This window comes from Panthera pardus, unplaced genomic scaffold (assembly GCF_024362965.1).
Source record: "Panthera pardus isolate Hobbes unplaced genomic scaffold, ASM2436296v1 HiC_scaffold_27, whole genome shotgun sequence".
In the NCBI taxonomy this organism is placed as follows: domain Eukaryota; kingdom Metazoa; phylum Chordata; class Mammalia; order Carnivora; family Felidae; genus Panthera; species Panthera pardus.
Window position 1 is genome coordinate 46291050 of NW_026526843.1, and position 25209 is coordinate 46316258.

Sequence of the window (25209 nt, forward strand, 5' to 3'; positions counted from 1 at the left end):
TTTTTTATCTGAACCAAGGTGTACCTTTATATCTCCTAAATTTTCTTTTATTCATTTAGCCATTTTGTCACTTGTCGTCCTAGCCAGTCAAGCTGTCCCTAGAGCCAGATTCATCCTCCCAGAGAACATATTAGTGACGTTTCTGAGCTAGCCAGGCTGAGGTCCAAATCGCAGTGGCAGATGTAGCAGCTCTTCTGATTGCCCACCTTAAAGCTTCACATGCTTGCTTCCTGCCCTGCTTCTCCTGAGGTCATCTGTTTATAGCCCTAGCCTTTAGTGAGAAACTTAGCAAATTGTCTTATCAAGGAAAGCAATGCCTCACATTAGGTCATGTTGATAAGATGAGAGAGAATATTCTCACTCCAGAAGATTGCTATTTCCTGAAGGGATAAAACCCTGCCAGGGAAAACCCCTGTGGTTCTCATAGGTAGGGCTGGTCTACTGAAGCTGATAACATAGTTCCGTAGGAGGAAGGCAGAACGCATTTATTCATTCCTTGAATCTTTTTGGGTAATTGTGCATCTTTCATATCTTAAAGACTCACATACCCTGAGCTAGACAGAAGACCTAATCCTGAAGAACGTCTCCAGAATCCAAGTTGTTGAATCATCCCTGCTGCCTAGAGAGACTCCAAACCACCTCTTGACAATGGGCAACTGGGTGGTTAACTACTGGTTCTCAGTTTTGTTTCTGGTAAGTGACATTTCACTATTAATTACTCTTAACAGAGGAAGGAGACATTATATTTGTTAACATTTGTAAACTTATTTGAAATGGAAATATTTCATGTCAATATTAGGCCCACTAAGGCCAGTTATCTATTAAAAAGCTCAACTCTAAGAGAACAAATATATGTTTTGTAAAATCTTCTGTGTATGATATATTTCACCATTTTAGAAAAGGGAAAAATTCAACTCCAGAAATTGATTGGTAAAGAGACAAATGATATAGATCACAAGTATTTGAAATTTCAATTTGTTTTCATTTTCCATCTTCTCTTTTTCTCTTTCATCTCACTTCTAACTATTGCCATGCAGCATTCATTTCTCTTCACCCTTTCTATACTGCTAACTAACATCAAGATTTCATAAAATCACTGAACATTTGATATAGAAATATTCTTCAAGATCATGGCCTAGTGCTGTTGATTATAGAAATGTAATGGGAGCCATATATCTAATGTAAAAAATTTCTAGTACCTACATTGAAAGAGGTAAGAAGAAATAGGTGAAATCAATGTGTAGTAATATATTTAGTTTAACCCAATATATCAAAAATATTATCCTTTCAACATGTAATCAATATTGAAAATACTAATAAGATGTGGGTGGGTAGTGCTCTTTTTCTAAAATTAATATGCCTTATATGTTCAGATTATGCTTTCTGTAATAATTAACTGTGTATTTGGGTGTGATGTGGTTTACTTTTCTACCATATTTCTATTTTTAAGTATTCCATCTCCTTTGTGTGAATTCATGTATTATAGAAAAATACAAAAGAAATGGGACTATTTACAATGTCATATGGAAAATCTTTTAATAAATATATATAATTAAAATAAAACATATTTGTCTCCACCTTTTCCCACAAAGCAACAGCAAGACATATTTTGTTAGATATTTAATTTTTTTAAGTTTATTTATTTTTGAGAGAGAGAGAGCACACTCGTGAGTGCACAATGTGGGGGAAGGGCAGAGAGAGAGGGAGAGAGAATCCCAAATAGGCTCCACGCTGTCAGTGCAGAGCCCCAATGCAGGGCTCAATCCCGTGAACTGCGATATCATGACCTGAGCCAAGATCAAGAGTTGGATGCTTAACTGACTGAGACACCACATGCCCCAGATATTTAATTTTTAATGTTTTTTTATAATTTAAAAATGTATAGCTTGCCATACTTGTTATTTTCTTAACCATGATACTACAACTAAATTAGCTTCATCTTAAAATACTTAAAGTTCTGACTTTTGTAGATGTTTTTAATTTGTTTTAAATAATTTTATTTTTTAATGTTTATTTATTCTGAGAGAGTGCATGCACATGAGTTGGGAAGGGGCAGAGAAAGAGAGGAAGAGTGAGAATCCCAAGCAGACTCTATGCTGTCAGCACAGAGCCTGATGTGGGGCTGGATCTCACAAACCGTGAGATCATGACTTAAGCCAAAATCAAGAGTCAGAGGCTTAACTGATTGGGAACCCCAGGTGCCTCTATTTTAAATAATTTTAAATTATGCGTGACAAAGATGTTCCAATAAACTTTCCACTCAAAAATATTAAAAAAAAAGAAAATAGTAATGAGAGCATGTAATGTCATTTGTTTTCACTAAGTTTTTGAAACACGATATGTATTTTATACTTATAGCATATCTAAGTTAGGACTAGCCACATTTCAAATGATCACATATGGGTAGTGTCTACGGCATTGCATAGTGCAGATATAAACCAACTCCATATATCACACAGTGAATTGATTGCAGAGCCATCATTCAAACTCAGCTTCCCAGTGTTTAGGCCAGATGTTCTTGACCACACCACATATGCACAATCCCCTTTTCCTTACACACACACACACACACACACACACACACCTATCCCCACCTTCGTTTTTCCTTTTCTGAGCCACCCCTGAGCTTGGAACTCCCTGTTCTTTCTCAGTTTCCTAGATCTTCATGTTATCCATCCTTCTGGGGTTATCTCTTTTCTCCTCTTTGGGCCCCCAAGGACTGCCCAGGTGCTCAAGGAAAAAAGGTGTAAAGAGCAATCAGATTCTTTGTTTTGCATTTAACAAAAGGCCAAGTGCCTAACTGGGCCGGTTACCCTATGCTTTATATTTTCAATGCTCAATGCAGTGTATGTAATTCCTTTTGCACTAGTTTAGGAGACAGGGAGCCCAGGAATTAGTTTCAGTTCTGCTATTAATTGAGTAATCTTGATCAAATTATTTATCCTCTCTAGACTTTAGGTCATCTGTGTGTGGGGGGAGATAGATGAAATGACTAGATACAAATATAAGTCTGTTTCTAGTTCTAAAATCCCCTGCATTTTATATCCCTCCCTTAGTTTTTGCTTAGAGAGTTCAATACCCATTGTGGTGACTCACATTTAACTATCTAGCTTTGAATTTCCACCCCCTACCAATCTTGCTGGTAGGCTCAGACTTCTTGCTATCTCTGACATATACTCCTATGCACTATTTTTTTAAATTTTTTTAAATGTTTATTTATTTTTGAGAGAGAGAGAGAGAGAATGTGTGAGCAGGGGAGGGGAAGAGAGCGAGGGAGACACAAAATCTGAAGCAGGCTCCAGGCTCCTAGCTGTCAGCACAGAGCCTGATGCGGGGCTTGAACTCACGAACTGTGAAATCATGATGTGAGCCTAAGTTGGATGCTCAACCGACTGAGCCACCGAGGCTACCTTCCTATGAACTGTTTTTTAACATAAAAATTAAATTACTCAGAAAACATTCTTACTCCTCCTTTTGCCAGGTCTTCGACTTCATTATCCATTCATAATGGAAGAAATGATAGTGAGGGTAGGAAATGGAATTCCTTACTCCCAAATGTCACTGTATTCTCCTTGTCTACAGTTGGTGATGGTCTGACACAGAGTTCTTTGTGTTTCTCTTGGATCCTGAAATATTTCTGCTCTCTCTAAATAAACTTCTCTCTTCTGTCTTTTGAACTATTGAGGTATCTGTGTCTTTCACCTCTCTTTTTCTATTAGGGTCAATGAATTTCTGAAAGATCCTCAGTTCTGGAAAGGGTGTCTAAGCAAAGGATGCAGGTAGAAGTGGATTGGCGAAGCCAGCCTGGTAATGACACAAGTCTGTAGTTAGCATTTGTTGAGCTCCAACTATGCACTAACCATTGTATTAATCACTTCACATGCTTGATTTCACATAAGCCTCACAGCATTGCTGCGAGGTAGATATTGTTACTACCCTCACTTTATAGGAGAAGAAACTGGGGTTCAAAGAAGTTAAATTGCCCCTTTTCCCAGTGCAGAGACAGAGCTTGAGATAGACAAAAGCAGTCTTAAGAGCTCAAATGAGTCCAAAGTAATGGTAGGTTAATTTGAAAAGAGACTCACAATCTAAAAACAGGAAAATGTGTGTCAGAGTATAATTAAAGAGGCAGGCCCATCTGGAATGGTTTAATCTCTTTCAGATGGGTATTATTATAGATGTTAAATTTATTCTTTGTTTCCTTAGAAATCCATTTATTCACTTATTGCCATCTTTTAGTTGCAATAGTTTGCTCCAGTCCAGAAGTTGGCAAATGTTTCCTGTAAAGGGCTAGGTTGTATATATTTTAGGATTTGCAAGCCATATGGTCTCTGTCACAGCTACTGAATGCTCCCATTGAATCATGAAAGCAGCCATAAACAATATAAAAATAAGTAGGCATGGCTAAGTTCCAATTCCTCTTTATTTACAGACACTGAAATTAGAATTTCATGTGATTTTCACATCATGAAATATTCTTTTTCTTTTCATTTTCCCAACCATTTAAATGTGTGAAAACAAATACAAAAGTAAAAACCATTCTTAATTTGTAAGCTGTACAAAGCAAATGGTGAGCTACATTTGGCTCATGGGCCTTGATTTGCTGACCATGGTCATTAGTGTCTAATGCATGTCTTGAAGTACTAACTCTCTCTGAAAGGCAGCTAGATACTAGAGGGATTGTACTCATTTAAAATGAAAACAAACACAAAATAACCAAAATGGTGACACTATTTCCTATCACTTACCTATTCCTTCCCATACCCAAATTTTACTTTATTCTTTGCTTGTTTGTTTTTTTTTTTCCTCTAGGCTACTTGGTTGGGGCTGAATGTTTTCCTGTTCGTGCATGCCTTCCTGTCATATGAAAAAGCCGATAAGTACTTCTATACAAGAGAAATCCTGGGGGTGAGTATCATAGTTGTGATATGGGGAATCTCTGCGGGTTTTTTGTTGTTGTTATTTGTGGCCTCAGCTCTTTGAGACCCAATGCCCTGATTTCTTGTAGGGCTAGGGTTACCAGAAAAATACAGGATGCCCAGTTAAATTTGAATTCAAGAAAAATCATTTTTTGGTACAAGTATATACCAAATATTGCACAGGACATATGCATACTAAAAAAATCATTCGTTTTTTTTAAAATCTGACATTCAAATTTAGCTGGGCATCCTGTATTTTTGTTCACTAAAATCTCAGAGCCCTATTTAGGGCACACTCCCCTGATCCAATAATAAAAACACACAGTAAACAAAACTATTAAGCACTCATTTTCAAACTGGTTTCTACAGAAACTCAAGTGCTCTTATAGGTGTGAAGGGAAAGCTAATCGAGTAGTGCTCCTGCCCCTGCCTCTACTTCAACCAAAGCAACCTTTATCTGTCTTATGGACTCCTGTTTATGGTTTTAAGAAATAGTTTGGTTTAAAACAAGTAAACAGGAGCGCCTGGGTGGCTCAGTCGGTTAAGCATCTGACTTCAATTCAGGTAATGATCTCTCAGTTCCTGAACTCTACCCACACATGGGGCTCCCTGCTGTCAGCTCAGAGCCCACTTCTGATCCTCCGTCCCATGCTCTACCCCTCCCCCACTTTTGGCCTCTCAAAAATAAACAAACATTTAAAAAATAATAAAATAAGACAAGCAAACAACTTGAAAGCTACTGCTGTGGACTGATCTCAGAGAAAAATACCTAACAAACAAGAGGGATGCTTAGGGAGTCTCTGGGGTGGGTGGTGCTGCAGAACTCAAGGCCTGAAGAAAGGCAGAGGGCAGGTGAGAATAACGGGATGGAGAAGGCTATGGAAGTCACAGGTCAAGAATAGAAGAAGTAGGGCACATTGGTGTGGTGGTGACCAGGAAGAAGCAGGGAGGTGAGAATTATTCTTTCACAGGCTCATCAACCTGGCCATTATCTGATTAGAAAAGCAAATTTGACTGCTAACACTAGTCCGTTTTTCAGTAGGTAAGGGATTCGGTTAAATCACTTTCATCTTGATTAAATCATTAGCTTTCCACAAAGACCCTTCCAATGTACATGCTTAAAGACAGATTGTCATTTTTTTTTAAATCCTTCTTTTCTCTTTCTAACCAAAGGATCCATGTTGAGGTCACAACTAATTTGAATGTTTTGTTTGTGACGTATTTCACCCTGCTGTTTTCCATTTTAAATGTTGATCCTTGATCCTTCTTTGGAAATTATAACTCCAAAGGAAGTGTTAATTTATTTTAAAAATAGTTTTTTGTTAAGAGGATGATGCAATAAATGTGACTAGTTATTAAGAGCTTAATTGCTTTATGACCAAGAAGTCAGCCACAGAAAAATGAATCATGTTGATATCCTGTGGACATTTCATTCACTTCATTTTAAAAAATCCTCTCTATTAAAAAAAACATTTAATTATAAACAATACTACTTTCAGTGAGATCAAATGATACTGAAGTGTATAAAGTAATATGTGAAAATTGCCCTCCCATCCCATTCCCCAGAGACAACCACTGCTAATAGTGCTGGTGTGCATGTGTGTGTAGACACATTGACATATGCTCACAGATACATCAGACATACATTTTGTTTTTGTGGTAGGTACTATTCTTTAAAAAAAAATTTTTTTTAACATTTATATCTTTTTGAGAGACGGAGAGAGCAGAGTATGAGCAGGGGAGGGGCAGAGAGAGAGGGAGACACAAAATTCAAAGCAGGCTGCAAGCTCCGAGCTGTCAGCACAGAGCCTGACACAGGGCCCGAACTCACAAACCGCGAGATCATGACCTGAGCTGAAGTCAGACGCTCAACCGACTGAGCCACCCAGGCACCCCAATAGGTATTATTCTTATACACTTCTTAATTCCCTGTATCCAGTAAAATTTTCTCTTTTTTGGTTCACCATTCTATGAGTTTTGATAAACACACACAGTAGCAAAGAGGTTTTTGTTTTAACCAGAGCAGGGATTACATTATAGATATTGGCTGGAAATAGCTTCTTACACATAGTGTATCTCAGATATCTTTCCATATGAGTATGTAACTAGTGGTATGCTGGAACTAGCTCATACCAGCTTACAACAGCCAGTTATGTGGATCTCTTCTCAACCCTGTATTTAATTTTGTTCAGTGACATCAAGTTGGTATCATGAAATCTGCCATGGCAGGAGTATTCACATCATGTCAATTGGCAAATGCTGGAAATCAAGACCCCCCACACTTCACCTGAAAGTTAAACATATACCATTGCTACTCCAGTGCCTATAGCTGTCACCCTTTTAAGAACATAGCAGTCCATGGCATTGATGTGCCGTAATTTATTTAATCATTCTGTACTGCATTTCTTAAATTCATGCTTCCTCTAGGAAAATACAGTTATTTGATTCACTATGAAGCAGAGCAAATAAGTAACAGAAGAAGCAGTTTAAATTTATAGTCAATAAGGGGGAGCCTAGGTGGCTCAATCGGTTAAGCGTCTGACTTCAGCTTAGGTCATGACCTCATGACCTAAGGCTCGTGAGTTTGAGCCCCGTGTCAGGCTCTGTGCTGACAGCTGGGAGCCTGGAGCCTGCTTCGGATTTGGTGTCTCCTTCTCTCTCTTACCTCCCCCGCTCATTCTCTCTCTCAAAAATAAACATTAAAAAAATTTATAGTCAATAAGACATTAAGGACAGCAACAGTTGAATTAGAACATCAGGTAGTGCTGATACTGAAAACTGAACATAAATTGGGATATTTCAATGTGCTGTAATGGTAAAAAAAGATTTCCTCTAAAAATAATTTATCCCATACAGATAGCCCCTACAAAATATGGAACTGTGAAATTGTAGTCCTATATTTTCCATTTACTTGCCAATTTTAACTTTAAGAAACCTCTGTGACTCAAATAAGCAAGCTGTGTGAACCAATATGGAAATGCAAGATCTTTGAGATGAGCAGAGAAAATTTACTCAGAAATGGAGCAGGATGTCTCTCTCAAAAACACTCGGAGTGTGACTCAGCAGAGGGAGAAAACACAGGTCCTATGGAAGAGCCAGAAACAGAAAACAGTGGGGCAGCCCTGTTCACTGCACTGCCTGACATTGTAAGCCATTGTGGACGTTAGGCAGATCTTGATCTGGCTTGATGTCACGTTTCCCTGGGTTTAGGTTGTATGGAAAAATAGTTTTTGTGCTGAAAAAGATTATTAGAAAAAGGCCAAGAAATTGTTAATTGTAACCCACATTCTGCCTTTCAGCCAGTTGCTGATAGCACACATGTAAGGCTGGCTAAAGTGCAACAAAAATTGCCTGGCTGCTGCTACCACCTCTGCTGCTATTAGGAGATTGTCACACTCCATAGCCTGCAATCCCAAGTATGTGGAGCGACTCAGAGATGAGTTGCACAGAGTTAAGGAGAGAAGTTGGACTTAACTACCATGGAGTTCAGCATATTCTGTCCAGCTTATACCTAACCAAGCCTCTTTGGGGATAAATACTTCTTTGAAGCATTGATTTCTTGTCTCCTTTTCTGGCAGCTCCTACTGCTGGATCAGATTGAACTTGATATATGCTTCCGGGCCACCCAAGGAAGTCAGTTTGAAATTCTGTTCTCAGAATTTCTCCCTTCTGAAATCTCTACCCAAGTTTACAATTTTTGCTCTGAGGGGTTCACTAGTTTTACTTAAGCTTTATTCAATGATTAAAGACATCTTAAATATAAATGGTTAAATTTTTTATTGTTTATTTACATGATTATTACATGCTTATAATTACATTAGAAAATACAGAAAAGAAAAAATAGGCACCATCTGTAATTATACCTCTAAATATATAAGCTTTATTTAAAGTGCAAATAAAAATATATGCAATCTTCAGCGTGCCTGGGTGGCTTAGTCGGTAAAGCATCCAACTCTTTATCTCAGCTCAGGTCATGATCTCACGGATTTGTGAGATTGGGCCCTGCGATTGGCTCTGTGCTGACAGTGTGGAGCCTGCTTGGGATTCTTTCTCTCCCCGTCTCTCTCTCTGCCCCTCCCCCCGCAAAGAAATAAATATACATTTAAAAATAAATAAATAATTAAATAAACAAACATTAAAAAATATATACACTCTTTGGGATTGTTTTCAAATAACAAACAATAAAGTAATAATTGAGTGTATTAGGCAAAAATACTCATTGCAGAGTATTACATTTGTAGAGTGTATTTGTTTTTTTTTGATAGACTGTATTTGTTAATGTGAAATTACTAAATCCTGTTCTCTTTTGTATTGTACAAATATTTCCAAACCACTGTCATGAGAATTTCTCAATTCACTATTAAGATCAGCAAATTTTCTGTCATTTGCAAACAGAGAGTCTACACTGATTGTGCTAACTACTGAATAGGAGGTGAGGAAGATGTAGCTCTGTCCATTCCCATGTCTCAGACAAGTGGACTGGGTGCGTGGTCACCTGCTAGATGATGAGATGGAAGCAGCTGATGGTCTCTTCTCTCCTCTGCTCCAGTTGGCGTTGGCCTGGGCCCGAGCCTCTGCTCGCTGCCTGAATTTTAACAGCATGCTGATCCTGCTTCCTGTGTGTCGAAATCTGCTGTCCTTCCTGAGGGGCACCTGCTCAGTGAGTCCCAGGCACTCGTAGGTCAATGTTCACATTAAAGACAGGAGATCCTGAACTCCTCAGTAGGATGACCTAATATCAAACCCCTAGGAATGGAAGCCAAGAGTCTCCTTTGGTAGTCAAGGAGGGAGGTAAGGGTGGGTGGGTATAGGTATGCTTTGTTTAAGACATTTTGGTTATGGGTTACTGAATTTTATAAAGCTGCCTGCAGACATCAGACCTTGATCACTTCCCATTTGTAGTTTTGCAGGCATGCCCTGAGAAAGCAACTGGATCACAATCTCGCCTTCCACAAACTGGTAGCATATATGATCTGCCTACACACAGGTAACTGAGGCAAACCACAAAACTGCAAGGTCGCAGGCATTCAGAGTGTAGTTTCATTTATCTATGCATTTAGACATTCAAAAAGTGTTTATCGAAAACCTGGCACTACTTGCCACACACCATTGTAGGCCTATTTTCATGGAACTTACATTCAATTCTTTTGGTAACAGAATGAGTATAAAAAAATATTGGTTTTCTTTGCAATCAAGATTTATTGGGCACCTTCTGTAGACTCGGCATTCTGCTAGACACTATATATAGGATTCTCCTTTTCTAGTAGGGCATGCCTGCCATGATGTTTCTGAGACACTTTTCAATTCCCTTTCATCTTTCCATTTAGCTATTCATATCATTGCACACCTGTTCAACTTTGAACACTACAGCAGAAGCAGATGGGCCACAGATGGATCCCTTGCTTCCATTCTCTCCACCCTATCTCAACAAGAGAGAGATGAAGATTCTTGGATAAATCCTAGCCAGTCCCCAAACATGGTGAGCTGACTCAATGGCAAAGCATCTGGAATCTGGTCATGAGCAGGAAGGGGATGGTATGCTTGGTATACATTGTGTCAAGTTGAAATTTCTTCTTTCATAGACAGTGGAGTATGTGACATTTACCAGCATCGCTGGTGTCACTGGAGTGATCATCACAATAGCTCTGGTTCTCATCATGACTTCAGCTATGGAGTTTATCCGGAGGAGTTATTTTGAGGTCTTCTGGTATACTCACCATATTTTTATCATCTACTTCATTGGTTTAGGGATTCACGGCATTGGGTAAGGACTTCAAACCTTATGCCCCAGCCCCTGGCCTTGCATAATTCTTTGTCCCAAACTGTCCTTCTTTGTCTGTCTCAGTGGAATTGTCCGGGGTCAAACAGAAGAGAGCCTGAATGAGAGTCATCCACACAGGTGTGCAGAATTTTTAGAGCAGTGGGATGATCATGACTCCCACTGCAAGCATCCCCGATTTGAAGGGCTCCCTGCTGAGGTAAGAAGCCTGCCGACAGGGACAGACTCCTGTCAGGAGCTGTTATTGTTATTGTTATTGTTGTTATTATTACTCTTATTATTGTTACCATTATTAGCTCAGCACTGTGCTGGGTCTTCTGGAGGATATATTTTCAAGGTTCCTACCACCAAGGAACTCCAATATCAATGACAACAGGCTAGGGAGTTATCATTAGCAGGGGATCCTAAAGAGAAAGAACTAATGGTTATTGCATGTTGTGAGACCCTCTCCAAAGGTAATAATGATAGCTCACATTATTATTGTTGTTGTTATTATTACTATTACTAAAATGTTTTTTTGTTTATCTATTTATTTAGAGAGCACAGGTGGGGGAGGGGCATAGAGAGAGGGAGATACAGAATCAGAAGCAGGCTCCAGGCTCTGAGCTGTTAGCACAGAGCCTGATGCAGAGCTCGAACCCATGAACTGCGAGATCATGACCTGAGCCGAAGTCGGACCCTTAACCAATTGAACCACCCAGATGCCCTGATAGCTCTATTATTAATAGTGTTTGCCATATGACAGGTTTGCTGTGTAATATGGATTGTCTCATTTATACATAGCAATAATCTATGGGTATGAGGTAGGTACGTTTTTTGTCTCCATTGTGAGATGATAGGACTATGATTCAAAGAGATTAAACTGCCAAGCTCCTACAGTAAGTAACTAGTGGAACTGGAATTCAAGCCCAGGCCTTTTAGATTCCAAAGAATGTGCTCACGAACACTGTACTGTACCAAAGATTAGCTGTGAAATCAAGTCAATTTTCTTGAGTGGGGAGAAGCATTCTTTTTTCCCAGATTTTTTGAAGTACAATTGGCAAATAAAATTGTATATATTTGAAGTGTACAATGTGATGAATGATACATGCATATTTTGTGAAATGATCACCCTAATGAGATTAATTAACACATCCATCACTTCACGTAGTTACCAATTTTTTGGTAGTGATAATGCTTAAAATCTACTCTTTTAGCACATTTCAAGTATGCTATCCACTATTATCAACTATAGTCACCATGCTTTACATTGGATCCCCAGAGCTTATTCATCTTATGACTGAAGGCACATACCCTTTTACCAACATCTTTCTAACACTCCCTGACCCCCTTCCCCAGGCCCTGGTTAACTACCTTCCTAGTGTCTGTTTCTGTGAGTTTAACTTTTTTAAAAAGCATTCTTTTAAAAAAAAATTTTAATGTTTATTTTTGAGAGACAGAGAGAGACACAGAGTGAGCATGGGAGGTGCAGAGAGGAAGGGAGACACAGAATCTGAAACAAGCTCCAGGCTCTGAGCTGTCAGCACAAAGTCCGATGCAGGGCTAGAACCCACGAACTGTGAGATCATGACCCGAGCTGAAGTTGGACACTTAACCAACTGAGCCACCCAGGCGCCTCAAGCAGCATTCTTAAAGTCAGCTTTCCTTGGTGTTATAAGTACCTGTTTGGAAATTATTATTAAATAGTGGGCATTCAAGAAACTGGGTTCCAGGGAACTCAAGGTGTGCCTCGGGATAATTATTGTGGATATCGTGGTTTATCTTTGCTTGCTCATAAAATATGTTAGATGGAGGAATAAATGGAAGGGAGAGGTTGACTTGTGGTACCTCAAAGTGCTCTGATAAAGTCTTTAAATCTTTAAATCAGTTGCAGAAGTAAGAGCAATAGCTTATTCCTCATCTAAAATGGGAATAATATCTTTAAAAAATCTCCGAAAATTTGCATTTCAAATTAGTAGGAAAAAAAGATATATCATTCAATAATGTTTTGGAGATAATAGGATATCCATCCAGGAAAAAAGCTGAATCTTTATTCCACACTCTACATTATAATATGAATCACGAATGCAGGGATCAAGGATTTAAATGTTAAAGAAAGGAAGGAAATCATAAAAGCATCCTAATACCACATGGGAAATTTTTATCTAATACTGGAGCCCTAAATATTTTAAAAGACCTTGAAGCCAGAAAAGAAAATATAATAAATTTGAATAAATATATATTAAAATTTATTGTATATATATATATATATATATATATATATACATATATATATTTCAGTTTTTATTTAAATTCCTCTAGAGTTAACATACAGTGTAATATTACTTTCAGGTGTTCAATATAATGATTCAACACTTCCATACATCACCTGGTGATCATCACAAGTGCACTCCTTAATCCCCATCACCTATTTAACCCAGCCCCCACCCACCTCTCCTCTGGTAACCATCAGTTTGCTCTTTATAGTTAAAAGTCTCTTTCTTGGTTTGCCTCTCTCTCTCCTTTTCCCTATGCTCTTTTGTTTTGTTTCTTAAATTCCACATATGAGTGAGATCAAATAGTATTTGTCTTTCTCTGACTTATTTCACTTAGCATAATGCTGTCTATCTAGCTCCATCCATGTCGTTGCAAATGGCAAGATTTAATTCTTTTTTTATGGCTGAGTCATATTCTATTGTATATATACCACTTCTTTTTTATCTATTTATCAGTCGATAGACACTCGGGCTGTTGAAATAATTTGGCTATTGTAGATAATGCTGCTATAAACATCCAGATGCATGTATCCCTTCAAGTCAGTATTTTTGTATCTTTTGGGTAAATACCTAGTAGTGCAATTGCTGGATCGTAGTTCTATTTTTCACTTTTTGAGGCACCTCCACACTGTTTTCCAGAGTGGTTGCACCAATTTGCATTCCCACCAACAGTGCAAGAGGTTTCCCCTTTTTCTGCTTCCTTGCCAACACCTGTTGTGTTGTTAATTTTAGCCATTCTGACTGGTGTAAGGTGACATCTCATTGTAGTTTTGATTTACATTTCCCTGATGATAAGTGATGTTGAGTATCTTTTCATGTGTCTGTCGACCATCTGTGTGTCTTCTTTGGAATAATGTCTATTCATGTCTTCTGCCCATTTTTTTAACTGGATTGTTTTTTGGATGTTGAGTTTTATAAGTTCCTAATATATTTTGGATACTAACTCTTTATTGGATATGTCATTTGCAAATATCTTCTCACATTCTATCGGTTGCCTTTTAATTTTGATGATTGTTTACTTCAGTGTTGAGAAGCTTTTTATTCTGATGTGGTCCCAGCAGTTTATTTTTGCTTTTATTTCCTTTGCCTCAGAAGATAAATCTAGAGAATGTTGTGGGGTGCCTGGGTGACTGTCAGTTAAGCATCCAACTCTCGATTTCAGCTCAGGTCATGATCTCACTGTGAGTTCAAGCCTTGCTTCGGGCTCTGTGCTGACAGTGTGGAGTCTGCCTGGGCTTCTCCCTCTTTTCTCTTCCCCTCCCTCACTCATGCTCTTTCTCTGTCAAAAATAAATAAATAAACTTAAAAAAGACAGAGAAATATTGCTACAGCCAATGTCATACAAATTGCTGCCTGTGTTCTCTTCTAGGATTTTTATAGTTTCAGGTCTCACATTTAGGTCTTGAATCCATTTTGAGTTTATTTTTGTGTATGGTATGAGAAAGTGGTCCAGTATCATTCTTTGCATGTTGCTGTCCAATTTTCCCAACACCATTTGTTGAAGGGACTGTCTTTTTCCCATTAGATATTCTTTCCTGCTTTGTTGAAGATTAATTGATGATACAGTTGTGGGTTTATTTCTGGGTTTTTTATTCTCTTCCATTCATGTATGTGTCTATTTTTGTGCCAGTGCCATACTGTTTTGATCACTACAGATTTGTAATATAACTTGAAGTCTGGAATTATGATACCTCCAGTTTTATTTTTCTTTTTCCAGACTGCTTTGGCTATTCAGGGTCTTTTGTGGATCCAAACAAATTTTAGTATTGTTTGTTCTAGTTGTGTGCAAAATGTTGTTGGTATTTTGGTAAGGATTGCATTAAATCTGTAGATTGCTTTGGGTAGTATGGACATCTTGACAGTATTTGTCTTCCAATCCATGGGCATGGAATTTCTTTCTATTTCTTTGTGTCATCTTCAATTTCTTTAATCAATGCATTATTGTTTTCAGAGTACAGATCGGTCACATCTTTGGTTAACTTTATTCCTAGGTATTTTATTATTTGGGGGGCAATAGTACATGGTATTGCTTTTTAAATTTCTCTTTCTGTTGCTTCACTGAAACATTTGTTTTTAAAAGGCTGTATGGTATACCATTTTTGTCAAATTTTTTACATGATCATTTTTAATGATCTTGAGGGCATTATGCAAAGTAAAATAAGTCAGACAGAAAAAGAAAAATACTGTATGATCTCACTTATATGTGGAATTGTACTTTAACAAACCTAGCTCATAAATACAGAGAACAGATTGGTGGGTGCCAGAGGCAGGAGGTGGGCGGTGGGCAAAATGGGTGAAGGTGGTCAAAAGGTACAAACTTCCAGTCATGGGTATGTCAGGTATAGCATGGTGACTATAGTTAATAATACTGTATCGCATATTTGAAAGTTGTTAGGAGAGTAGATGTTAAAACTTCCTAGCACAAGAAAAAATTATTTTGCAACGATGTATGGTGATGGATATTAACTAGACTTATTGTGATAATTTTGCAGTATATATAAATATTGAATCATGGTGTACAATTGAAACTTATATAATGGCATGTCAATTATGTCTCAATACAAAAAAGTAAATAAAAACTTAAAAAAGTGAGTTTGGTATTGGCAAAAGAAATCTGTGTGATATACCATTTTTGTCATTTTTTTCTTAGTAAATAATATGGCCATTGCTATGCTCGTATACTTAGTATACACCTTAATTATATCTTTATGCTTCATTTCCCAGAAGTGAAATTTCTGGGTCAAAGAGAAGGAATGCTTTTAAAGCTGTTGGGATGTAGTGCCACTTTGCTTTCTTGGAAGATACTACTAATTTGTCCTCCATTACCTGCACATGTGAATGTGCCCATTTCCCTACATCCCAGTTAATGGTGGGCATTATGGTTTAAAGTTGTTTTTCCCAATCTTAGAGGCTAAAATACTATTTTTAAAATTTTATAACTCTCAACAATAGCCAAATTATGGAAAGAGCCTAAATGTCCATCAACTGATGAATGGATAAAGAAATTGTGGTTTATATACACAATGGAATACTACGTGGCAATGAGAAAAAATGAAATATGGCCTTTTGTAGCAACGTGGATGGAACTGGAGAGTGTGATGCTAAGTGAAATAAGCCATACAGAGAAAGACAGATACCATATGGTTTCACTCTTATGTGGATCCTGAGAAATGTAACAGAAACCCATGGGGGAGGGGAAGGAAAAAAAAAAAAAAAAGAGGTTAGAGTGGGAGAGAGCCAAAGCATAAGAGACTGTTAAAAACTGAGAACAAACTGAGGGTTGATGGGGGGTGGGAGGGAGGGGAGGGTGGGTGATGGGTATTGAGGAGGGCACCTTTTGGGATGAGCACTGGGTGTTGTATGGAAACCAATTTGACAGTAAATTTCATATATTAAAAAAAAAATTTTATATATAGAGAGCACATGTGAGCAGGAAAGGGGGGGGAGAGAGAGAGAGAGAGAGAGAGAGAGAGAGAGAGAACCTTAAGCAGGCTGCACACTCAGTGCTTATTACCACAACCCTGGGATCATGACCTGAGATGACATCAAGAGTCAAAGGCTCAACTGACTGAGCCACCCAGGCTCTCTAAAATGCTATTTTGGTTTAATTCATTTCTCTGATTACTTCTGAGGTCAATTTTTTCCATATTGTTATCAGCCATTTCTTAAATATATTTTTTTGTGTTTCCTCTGAAGACATGGGGAATCTTTTCCAAATAAGGAGTAATATCAAATTGTATAATACCCACTTTCAAGTTCACCAGCCACATCTCTGCCCCTTTCCTTCCTAGAAATACCTAAGGAAGTTGTTTGCCTGAAACAGCGTAAGAAACCTCATTCCACATAGTTCTGATGTATCGTGCTGAAGAAGTTGTGCAAGAAAGGACATGACTTAGCATTGCTAGGAAATATGTTTTTAGCAGCTCATGTACATATGGGGGCAACCTGCTACCTTTGAGAGAATCTCAGGGATAGAAAGGCTACTTTAAAAAAATGTAGACGGGGCGCCTGGGTGGCTCAGTCGGTTAAGCCGCCGACTTCGGCTCAGGTCATGATCTCGCGGTCCGTGAGTTCAAGCCCCGCGTCGGGCTCTGTGCTGACAGCTCAGAGCCTGGAGCCTGTTTCAGATTCTGTGTCTCCCTCTCTCTGACCCTCCCCGGTTCATGCTCTGTCTCTCTCTGTCTCAAAAATAAATAAATGTTAAAAAAAAAAATTAAAAAAATGTAGACAAGATAAAAAGTATATTACTATGTTAGGTGTTTTGAAAACCTGAAAAAAGAGGTGATGGATAAATACCAAGTTTTATATACTGTTACCAATAGTGTCAGTCACTCACTTTCCTTTTTTTGTTAGTTGTTTTGTTTATAATAATCTGCTTCCATGTTGCATCTACTTTCTCTGTTGTTTTTTTCAGATTGGACAAATTGTCCTGGAAGACTGTCTTGGAGTCTTAAAATTAAAATTTATATATAATTTAAGATATATATATATATATTTATATGCATATATGTATATGTATAATTATATGTATATGTATACATTATAATTATACATATAATTATAATATATTTTATTTCTGTGCTTTTCTATGCTTCCCAGTGAGACTTGTAAAACTTCAGGAAATGACCTGCTTTATGAGTAACAGATTAGCAAATGAAACCATTGCAACTTATTCCTTTCCATTTCCATCCTCAAGATTTGGTGAAATTAGTGGCTTAATAATGATACACATCAGAAAACTCAATAAATATTACTGAATGAAGTAATATTCAATATTACTGCTACACAAATCCTAAACAAGAGATTAATGTGTAACCTCAACTTTATTCTTTTTCTGTGCAGTCTTGGAAGTGGATACTTGCACCAGGCATTCTTTATATCTTTGAAAGGATTCTCCGATTTTATCGTTCAAAGCAGAAGGTTGTGATTACCAAGGTAATGAATATACACTTTCCCCTAGCTGTGATAAGAGTCTTATTCTTCCTGATTATAGGAATAGATTGTCATGTTGTCACCCTGAAGGGAATAAAAAAAGAACTGGGGGGCAATATATTTCAGTTCCTCCAGTGTTGGACAAAACTATGGGAAAAAGAGTTTGGCAGAAATCATCAGCATGGGTCTATGTCAGAGGCTGCAAACAGGTGGCCTGAGCCACATCTAGCCCACAGACATATTTTGGTTGGCCCACACACTGATTGTTTAGAAAGTTGAATTGGTTGCTAACATTTAAAAACCTGGATAGAGGCTTTCACAGTAAAATAAAAATGGCATTTCTATCTTCTTCCAAAGAATCAGGCAACCTGGTATTTATTTGTGTGTTTGTTTGTTTGTTTATAAAATTTATTTAAATTCATGTTAGTTAACATACAGTGTAGGATTGTTTTCAGGAGTAGAACCCCAGTGGTTCATCACTTACATATGATACCCAGTGCTCATCACAAGTGCCCTCCTTAATGCCCATCACCCATTTAGCCCATCCCCTCCACCTGCAACCCCTCCAGTAACCCTCATTTGTTCTCTGTATTTAAGAGTCTCTTATAGTTTGCCTCCCTCTCTGCTTTTTTAAAAAAAAAATTAATGTTTATTCATTTTTGAGACAGAGAGACAGAGCATGAGCAGGGGAGGGGCAGAGAGAGAGGGAGACACAGAATCTGAAGCAGGCTGCAGGCTCTAAGCTGTCAGCACAGAGCCTGACGCAGAGGTTGAACTCATCAACTGTGAGATCATGACCTGAGCCGAAATCAGATGCTCAACGGGCTGAGCCACCCAGGCACCCACCTCTCTGCTTTTATCTTATTTTTCCTTCCCTTTCCCTACGTGCATCTGTTGTGTTTCTTAAATTCCACATATGAGTGAAATGATCTGATTTTTGTCTTTCTCTGACTGACTTATTTTGCTTAGCATAATACATTCTAGTTCCATTCACATTGTTGCAAATGAAAAAATTTCATTCTCTTTGATATCTGAGCAGTATTCCATTGTATGTGTGTGTGACCATTGTGTATATACACACACACACCACACCTTCTTTATCCATTCATCAGTCAATGTAAATTTGGGCTCTTTCCATAATTTGGCTATTGTTGATAATGCTGCTAGAATCATTGGGGTGCATGTGCCCCTTTGAATCAGCATTTTTGTATCCTTTGGATAAACAGCTAGTAGTGAAGAATCAGGAAACCTGAATATGCTGAGTTGCAGTTCCATAGTGCAACCACTGCCCGGACAAAGTAACTGCTGCCACCTTTAATTTTTTTAATGTTTATTTATTTTTGAGAGTGAGAGAGACAGAATGCAAGCAGGGGAGTGGCAGAGAGATAAGGAGACACAGAATGTGAAGCAGGCTCCAGGCTTTGAGATGTAAGCACAGAGCCCAACTCAGAACTCAAACTCCTGAACCATGAGATCATGACTGAGCCGAAGTTGGACGCTCAACCGACTGAGCCACCCAGGCCCCCCACTGCTGCCACCTTTAGAAAGGACTTTCGCTAGCAGTTCACCACTAAGACCTGCCCTCCAGCTTTATTCATTTATTTCATCTGCCTGCCCCTGTCACCATTTGAATTTACTTCCTCTGGCCTCTGTGCTCTATTCTTAGGTTGTCATGCACCCATCCAAAGTTTTAGAATTGCAGATGAGCAAGCATGGCTTCATCATGGAAGTGGGACAGTATATTTTTGTTAATTGTCCTTCAATCTCTTACTTGGAATGGCATCCCTTTACTCTGACCTCTGCTCCAGAGGAAGACTTCTTCTCCATTCATATCAGAGCAGTGGGAGACTGGACAGAAAATCTCATAAGGGCTTTTGAGCAACAGCATTCACCAATTCCCAGGTAGGTCCCCAAGAGCAGCGGAAACCCAGAGCAAGACACAGACAGGCGGAAAAGAGAAAGCAATTCCTTGTTGAACCTTAAGTCTGGTAAGATAGAATATGATTAAAATAAATAGGCACTAAATGAGCAATGGGAATAGCTATGTCTCTGGGAGGATGTTTGAGGTTGGGGGTGGAAGTGAGATTTCACTTGCCCATTGTCTTCTGTCTTCTGTCAGGATTGAGGTGGATGGTCCCTTTGGCACTGTCAGTGAAGATGTTTTCCAGTATGAAGTGGCTGTATTGGTCGGAGCAGGAATTGGGGTCACCCCCTTTGCTTCCATCTTAAAATCTATCTGGTACAAGTTTCGGCACGCAGATCACAACCTTAAAACACAAACGGTAACTCCCTCATACCACTTTGCATCTGGACTGGGCTGGACAGGTCCATTGCTTTCATGGGTTAAACTCTTTACAATTGATAAGAGAGTAACCATCCCTGGAGCTATGAGAGTGAGTGATTACTTCTCTCTGCCAAGGCATCCGCTTTTACAGATTCATCACAAGAATAGGGTCTTCATTTTCAATTTGGAATTTAAAATCACCTTGAACCAAAAATGATGTTGGAAGTCTTTTTCCTTAAAGGATGTTGTAAGAACTCTGAAAATTCATGCTTTCTAAAGTCTGCTGCTCTGAAGAAGTGATTTTTCAGGTCACTCTTAGGTTTGATCAACAAATACGGAGTATATGCTCATAATCATGTCACTACAATGCACATCATGAAGGCACTTAGTAAGGCTATGTTCTCTCTTGCTAATTCCAGATCTATTTCTTCTGGATCTGCAGGGAGACAGGTGCCTTTGCCTGGTTCAGTGACCTATTGGCTTCTCTGGAACATGAGATGGAAGAATTAGGCAAAGTGGATTTTCTAAACTACCGTCTCTTTCTCACTGGATGGGACACCAACATTGTGAGTTCAAACAATACCCTAATTCCCAAGTTAGATGCAAGTTAAATGTCAGACAAGGTCATGAATGATGATTGGAAATAATGATTTCTTATGATTTCTTATCCGCCCTCACCCTCACCCCTGAGTTTAGAAGTGGCCAAAACAAAACAAAACAAAAACAAAACAAAATAAAAGTAGCTAAAGGAAGAAACAGCTATCAGGGCCTGCTTTTTCTAACTTTTATTTCTTTGGCTCCAGGCTGGTCATGCCGCATTAAACTTTGACAAGGCCACTGACATCCTGACAGGTCTGAAACAGAAAACCTCATTTGGGAGACCCATGTGGGACAATGAGTTTTCTACAATAGCTAATGCCCACCCCAAGTAAGTGCATTTTCCTCTAGTTGAGTTTACAGAGTTAGAGTTTAGGAAAGATATTACAGCATGTTGAGCATTTTTTGGAAAAAGATCTCTGGGGCAGAAACTATGTGAATCATTCTCAGATTCTTGCTTAAAACTGAAAAAAATTTCATCTGGGGTTTTAGCCAAATAAGGGTTGTGACCTTGTAATTGATAAGAAGACATTTGGTTCCCCTGCAAGTCCCCATTCAAACAAGGCAAGGAGACTCAGTTCCAATTAGTATTATGGAATAAAATGGAAAACTGGGAAAATTCAAATGCATTATTTTTGGGCTTAATAATCCCTACATCAAGTAAGAAAAGCTTAGAGTGTATTATCTAGTTAACTGACGACCTGACATTGTCGGTCTTTCTGGAAGAGTTTTGAGACATGCTAGAGCATATAGGAAAACCTGGTGCCATGAAATCAGCCATTCCAATGGGAAAGAAATTAAGCTGATCATTTAGATAAATTCCTGGAACAAGCTGGCAACTAAGGATCAATTCAATTTCACAAACATTACTGGTTACCTTCTATAAGTTCAGCACTCATTATTCTACAAGGTTTGGAGGTTGAAAGAGAAATAGGATATGGTTCTTGCCCTCAAGGAGCATACATTTTAATAAGAGATGCATACAATCAACCCAAAGCAGAATGATGCACTCCATGAAACAGGTACATAGATATCGAGGGAAGTAAAGTGTATGCCAACATAGGGTGATCACAGCAGGCTTCATGAAGGCAGTGGTGAGAATACTTAGTCACTCTGATTCAGATGATCCTGGGTCCTAATGTTAATTCTGATACTTTCTGTTCCTGGGACCTTGAGCTAGAAAATCCTCTAACCTTCAGACTTCTTATCTATAAAACGGGGGTTATATGAGTAAGTGCCTTCTCTTCTCACTTGCAGAATTGTTGTAAACATTAAACATATACCTATATGAAAAATGCTCTGTAAACAGGAAAGCAGCATTTAAACAAAAGAGATTATGTTAATTACTGTGTTGAGCTGACCATAGTTGAAGTTGTGAGAATGGATGACATTGCCAGGAGAGAGTGGTGGAGGACAATAGCATTAAGCAATGCTTACATCATGTGGGAATGGAGAAAGATAAGCCGAGAAGTAGGAGAACGTGGAGAAGTGGTGTCACAAAAGCCAAGGGAGGAAATATTAAAGAATTGGAGGTGTGGCAGGGTCCAGGAAATGCTTATTTAACTTAAAGATGATCTAAGCATGTTTATAGACAGAACAGAAACCAGTACATAGAATAAAATAAATATACAAAAATGGGGATGGGACACGTAGGTGGCTCAGTTGGTTAAGTGTCCAACTCTTGATTTCGGCTCAGGTCATGATCTCATGGTTTGTGGGATCGAATCCCGCATTGGGTTCTGTGATGACAGCATGAAGCCTGCTTGGGATTCTCTCTCTCCCTCTCTCTGCCCCACCTGCTCATGCTCTCTTTCTCTTTCAAAACAAATTAAAAAAAATTTTTTTTAATGTTTATTTATTTTTGAGAGAGAGAGAGAGAGAGAGAGAGAGAGAACAAGGGAGGGGCAGAGAGAGAGAGAGAGAGAGAGAGAAAGAGAGGAAGACACAGAATCTGAAACAGGCTCCAGGCTCTGAGCTGTTGGCACAGAGCCTGACATGGGGATCGAACACACAGACCACAAGATCATGACCTGAGCCAAATTTGGATGCTTAACTGACTGAGCCACCCAGGTGCCCCTATGATGGTCATAATAAAACATGGGCAATAAGTGTTGGTGAGGAAGTGGAAAAATTGTGGGAGAGTTCCTCTCACATTGTTTGTAGGAATGTGAAATGGTGCAGCACTTTGGGAAAACTCTGGCATTTCCTCAAAATATTTAACCTAGAGTTACCAAATGACCCAGCAATTTCACTCCTAAGTATATACCCAGGAGAATGGAAAATAGCCTTTGCTATCCACACAAAAACTTGTACATGAATATATATAGAATAGTGAAAAAGTGGAAATAACCCAAGTATCCATTGACAGATGAATGGATAAACAATATATGGTATATCCACACAATGGAATATTATTCAGCTATTTTAAAAAAAAAAAGTGAAGTACTGGTACATGCTAGGACATGGATGACACTTGAAAACAGCATGTTAAGTGCAAAGAACCAGACCCAAAAGGCTACATATTGTATGATTCCGTTTATATGAAATGTTCAGAAGAGACAAATCTAGAGATAAAAAGTAGATTTGATGGTCGAGGGCTGGGAGGAGGTGGTTGGGAGGAAATGGGGAGTGACTGCTAATGTGTGTGGGCTTTTTTTGGTGGGGGATGATGAAAATGTTCTCGGATTAGATAGTGGTGATGGTTGCACAACTTTGTGGCTATATTAAAAAGCACTAACTGTACACTTTAAAAATGTGAATGTTATGATGTGAATTATATCTCGATGAAGTCAAAAGGAGGGGAGAGGAAGGGATGATAGAAGGAAGGAGAGGGTGAGACCCAGAGCATAATTAGATTATCCTTGGTGAGAAGCTGACCACCTCTTCAGTGTGAGAAATTTTGAAGTGGGGATAAGTGCACAATGGATGACTCTAATAGCACCTAACACATATGCACTTGCTATGGGCCAGGCATTTTTATAATTGCTTTACAAATGTCTTTCATTTAAATAAACCACAAAACAACCCTGTGAGATGGGTACTATTTTTATACCCATTTTACGGGGTGGGGGGGGGGGGACTGAAACAGAGGTTAAAGAAACTTGCCTAAATTCACACAGCAGGGATAAGTGCCAGAGCTGTTATTTCTATTTATTTTTTTAAGTTTATTTATTTTGAGAGAGAGCACAAGTGGGGAAGGGGTAGAGAGAGGGAGAGAGAGAATCTCAAGCGGGCTCCGCACTGTCAGAATAGAGCCCGACATGGGGCTAGATCTCATGAACTACAAGATCATGACCTGAGCCAAAATCAAAAGTTGGATGCTGAACTGAGCCACCCAGGTCCCCCATCAGAGCTGTTATGTCAACCGAGAGCTGGGCTCCGGGGTCTAGCACTGAACCTCTACCCTGCATCAGATCTCCTATCTGTTCTCCATAGAATAGGTAAGGATGCATGCAGGCTGAGAGCAACAGAAGGCTGGGAGCACATTTGGGGCTTGCAAGCAGAAAACGTGAGAAAACTACAATGAAGAATGTGAGGGAGTCAACTGAATCTTTATGCAAGTTTGTTGGGAGCAGTAGAGGCCTAGCGGAGGCAGTTTCTCCATCCTCATGAACATAGCTTTTGCTGTATTCTTGCCCTATTGTTCTATTCCTGCAGGTCCGTGGTGGGAGTCTTTTTATGTGGTCCTCAGACTTTGGCAAAGAGCCTGAGCAAACGCTGTCACCAATACTCCAGTCTAGATCCTAGGAAGGTTCAATTCTACTTCAACAAAGAAGATTTCTGAATTATAGGAATGGGGATGGTAATCTGCATTTAGTCTCTCCTCTGAATCAATAATTTACTTGGTCTGGTCAGGTATGAGCAGCCACGTAAGGACAGTAACATGCATGTTAAACTCTCCCCAGCATTCATTTTTTTATTGGATTCAACTTTGATGTCACTGATCTTCATGAGGTCACAATAATTGCAAAGCCTATCCTTCCTTGGGAAAATAACTGAATCCTTCTGGAATGCCATGACTGCAACAAGGCCTGATAGCAGAGGTGGTTAACAGTTACACAACTTTACTCCAGTTGATATGGTTTACTCTGTTATTCTCTCCCAGGCTTTTGGTATTATTTTCCCCACCCTCTCACCTTCAAAGATTTCTAAAGTAGGGTTATTTTTTAAATAAAAAATTTATTGAATAATGACAAAACAATAAGCATAAATAATAAAGCAATGAACATAAAATCACCAAGAACCCCATCTCTATATAACACTATGTACATTCTTACTGTTATTTTAAACACTGTCTTATCCAGTGTGACTAGCAATTTATGCTTTGTTTTTGCTTGTGAAATGATTTTCCTCTTAATCTTTCATTACTTTATCTCTTAATGAATGACTCTTTCATTACTTTAGGCTCTCCATTGGGGAAAGAAAATCTTGTAACTATGCTAA

General features: G+C 38.7%; 1 protein-coding gene across 3 annotated transcripts; it reads left to right on the top strand.

Annotated features, from left to right (window-relative positions):
* Positions 1-633: 633 nt before the first annotated feature.
* Positions 634-24550, top strand: NOX1 (NADPH oxidase 1). Of its 3 annotated transcripts, XM_019436001.2 has the most exons (13): positions 634-693; positions 4813-4908; positions 9469-9579; positions 9822-9906; positions 10247-10398; positions 10502-10683; positions 10765-10897; positions 17796-17888; positions 19552-19787; positions 20005-20167; positions 20589-20735; positions 20973-21097; positions 24424-24550. In XM_019436001.2, exons 1-13 carry the CDS (start codon positions 649-651, stop codon positions 24548-24550), a joined length of 1695 nt encoding a protein of 564 aa, XP_019291546.2. In that variant the 5' UTR covers positions 634-648. The 3 variants fall into 3 exon arrangements, with proteins under 3 accessions (XP_019291546.2, XP_019291545.2, XP_019291544.1); XM_019436000.2 differs by lacking the exon at positions 20589-20735 and having other exon boundaries at positions 649-693; XM_019435999.1 differs by lacking the exon at positions 9469-9579 and having other exon boundaries at positions 649-693.
* Positions 24551-25209: the final 659 nt, after the last annotated feature.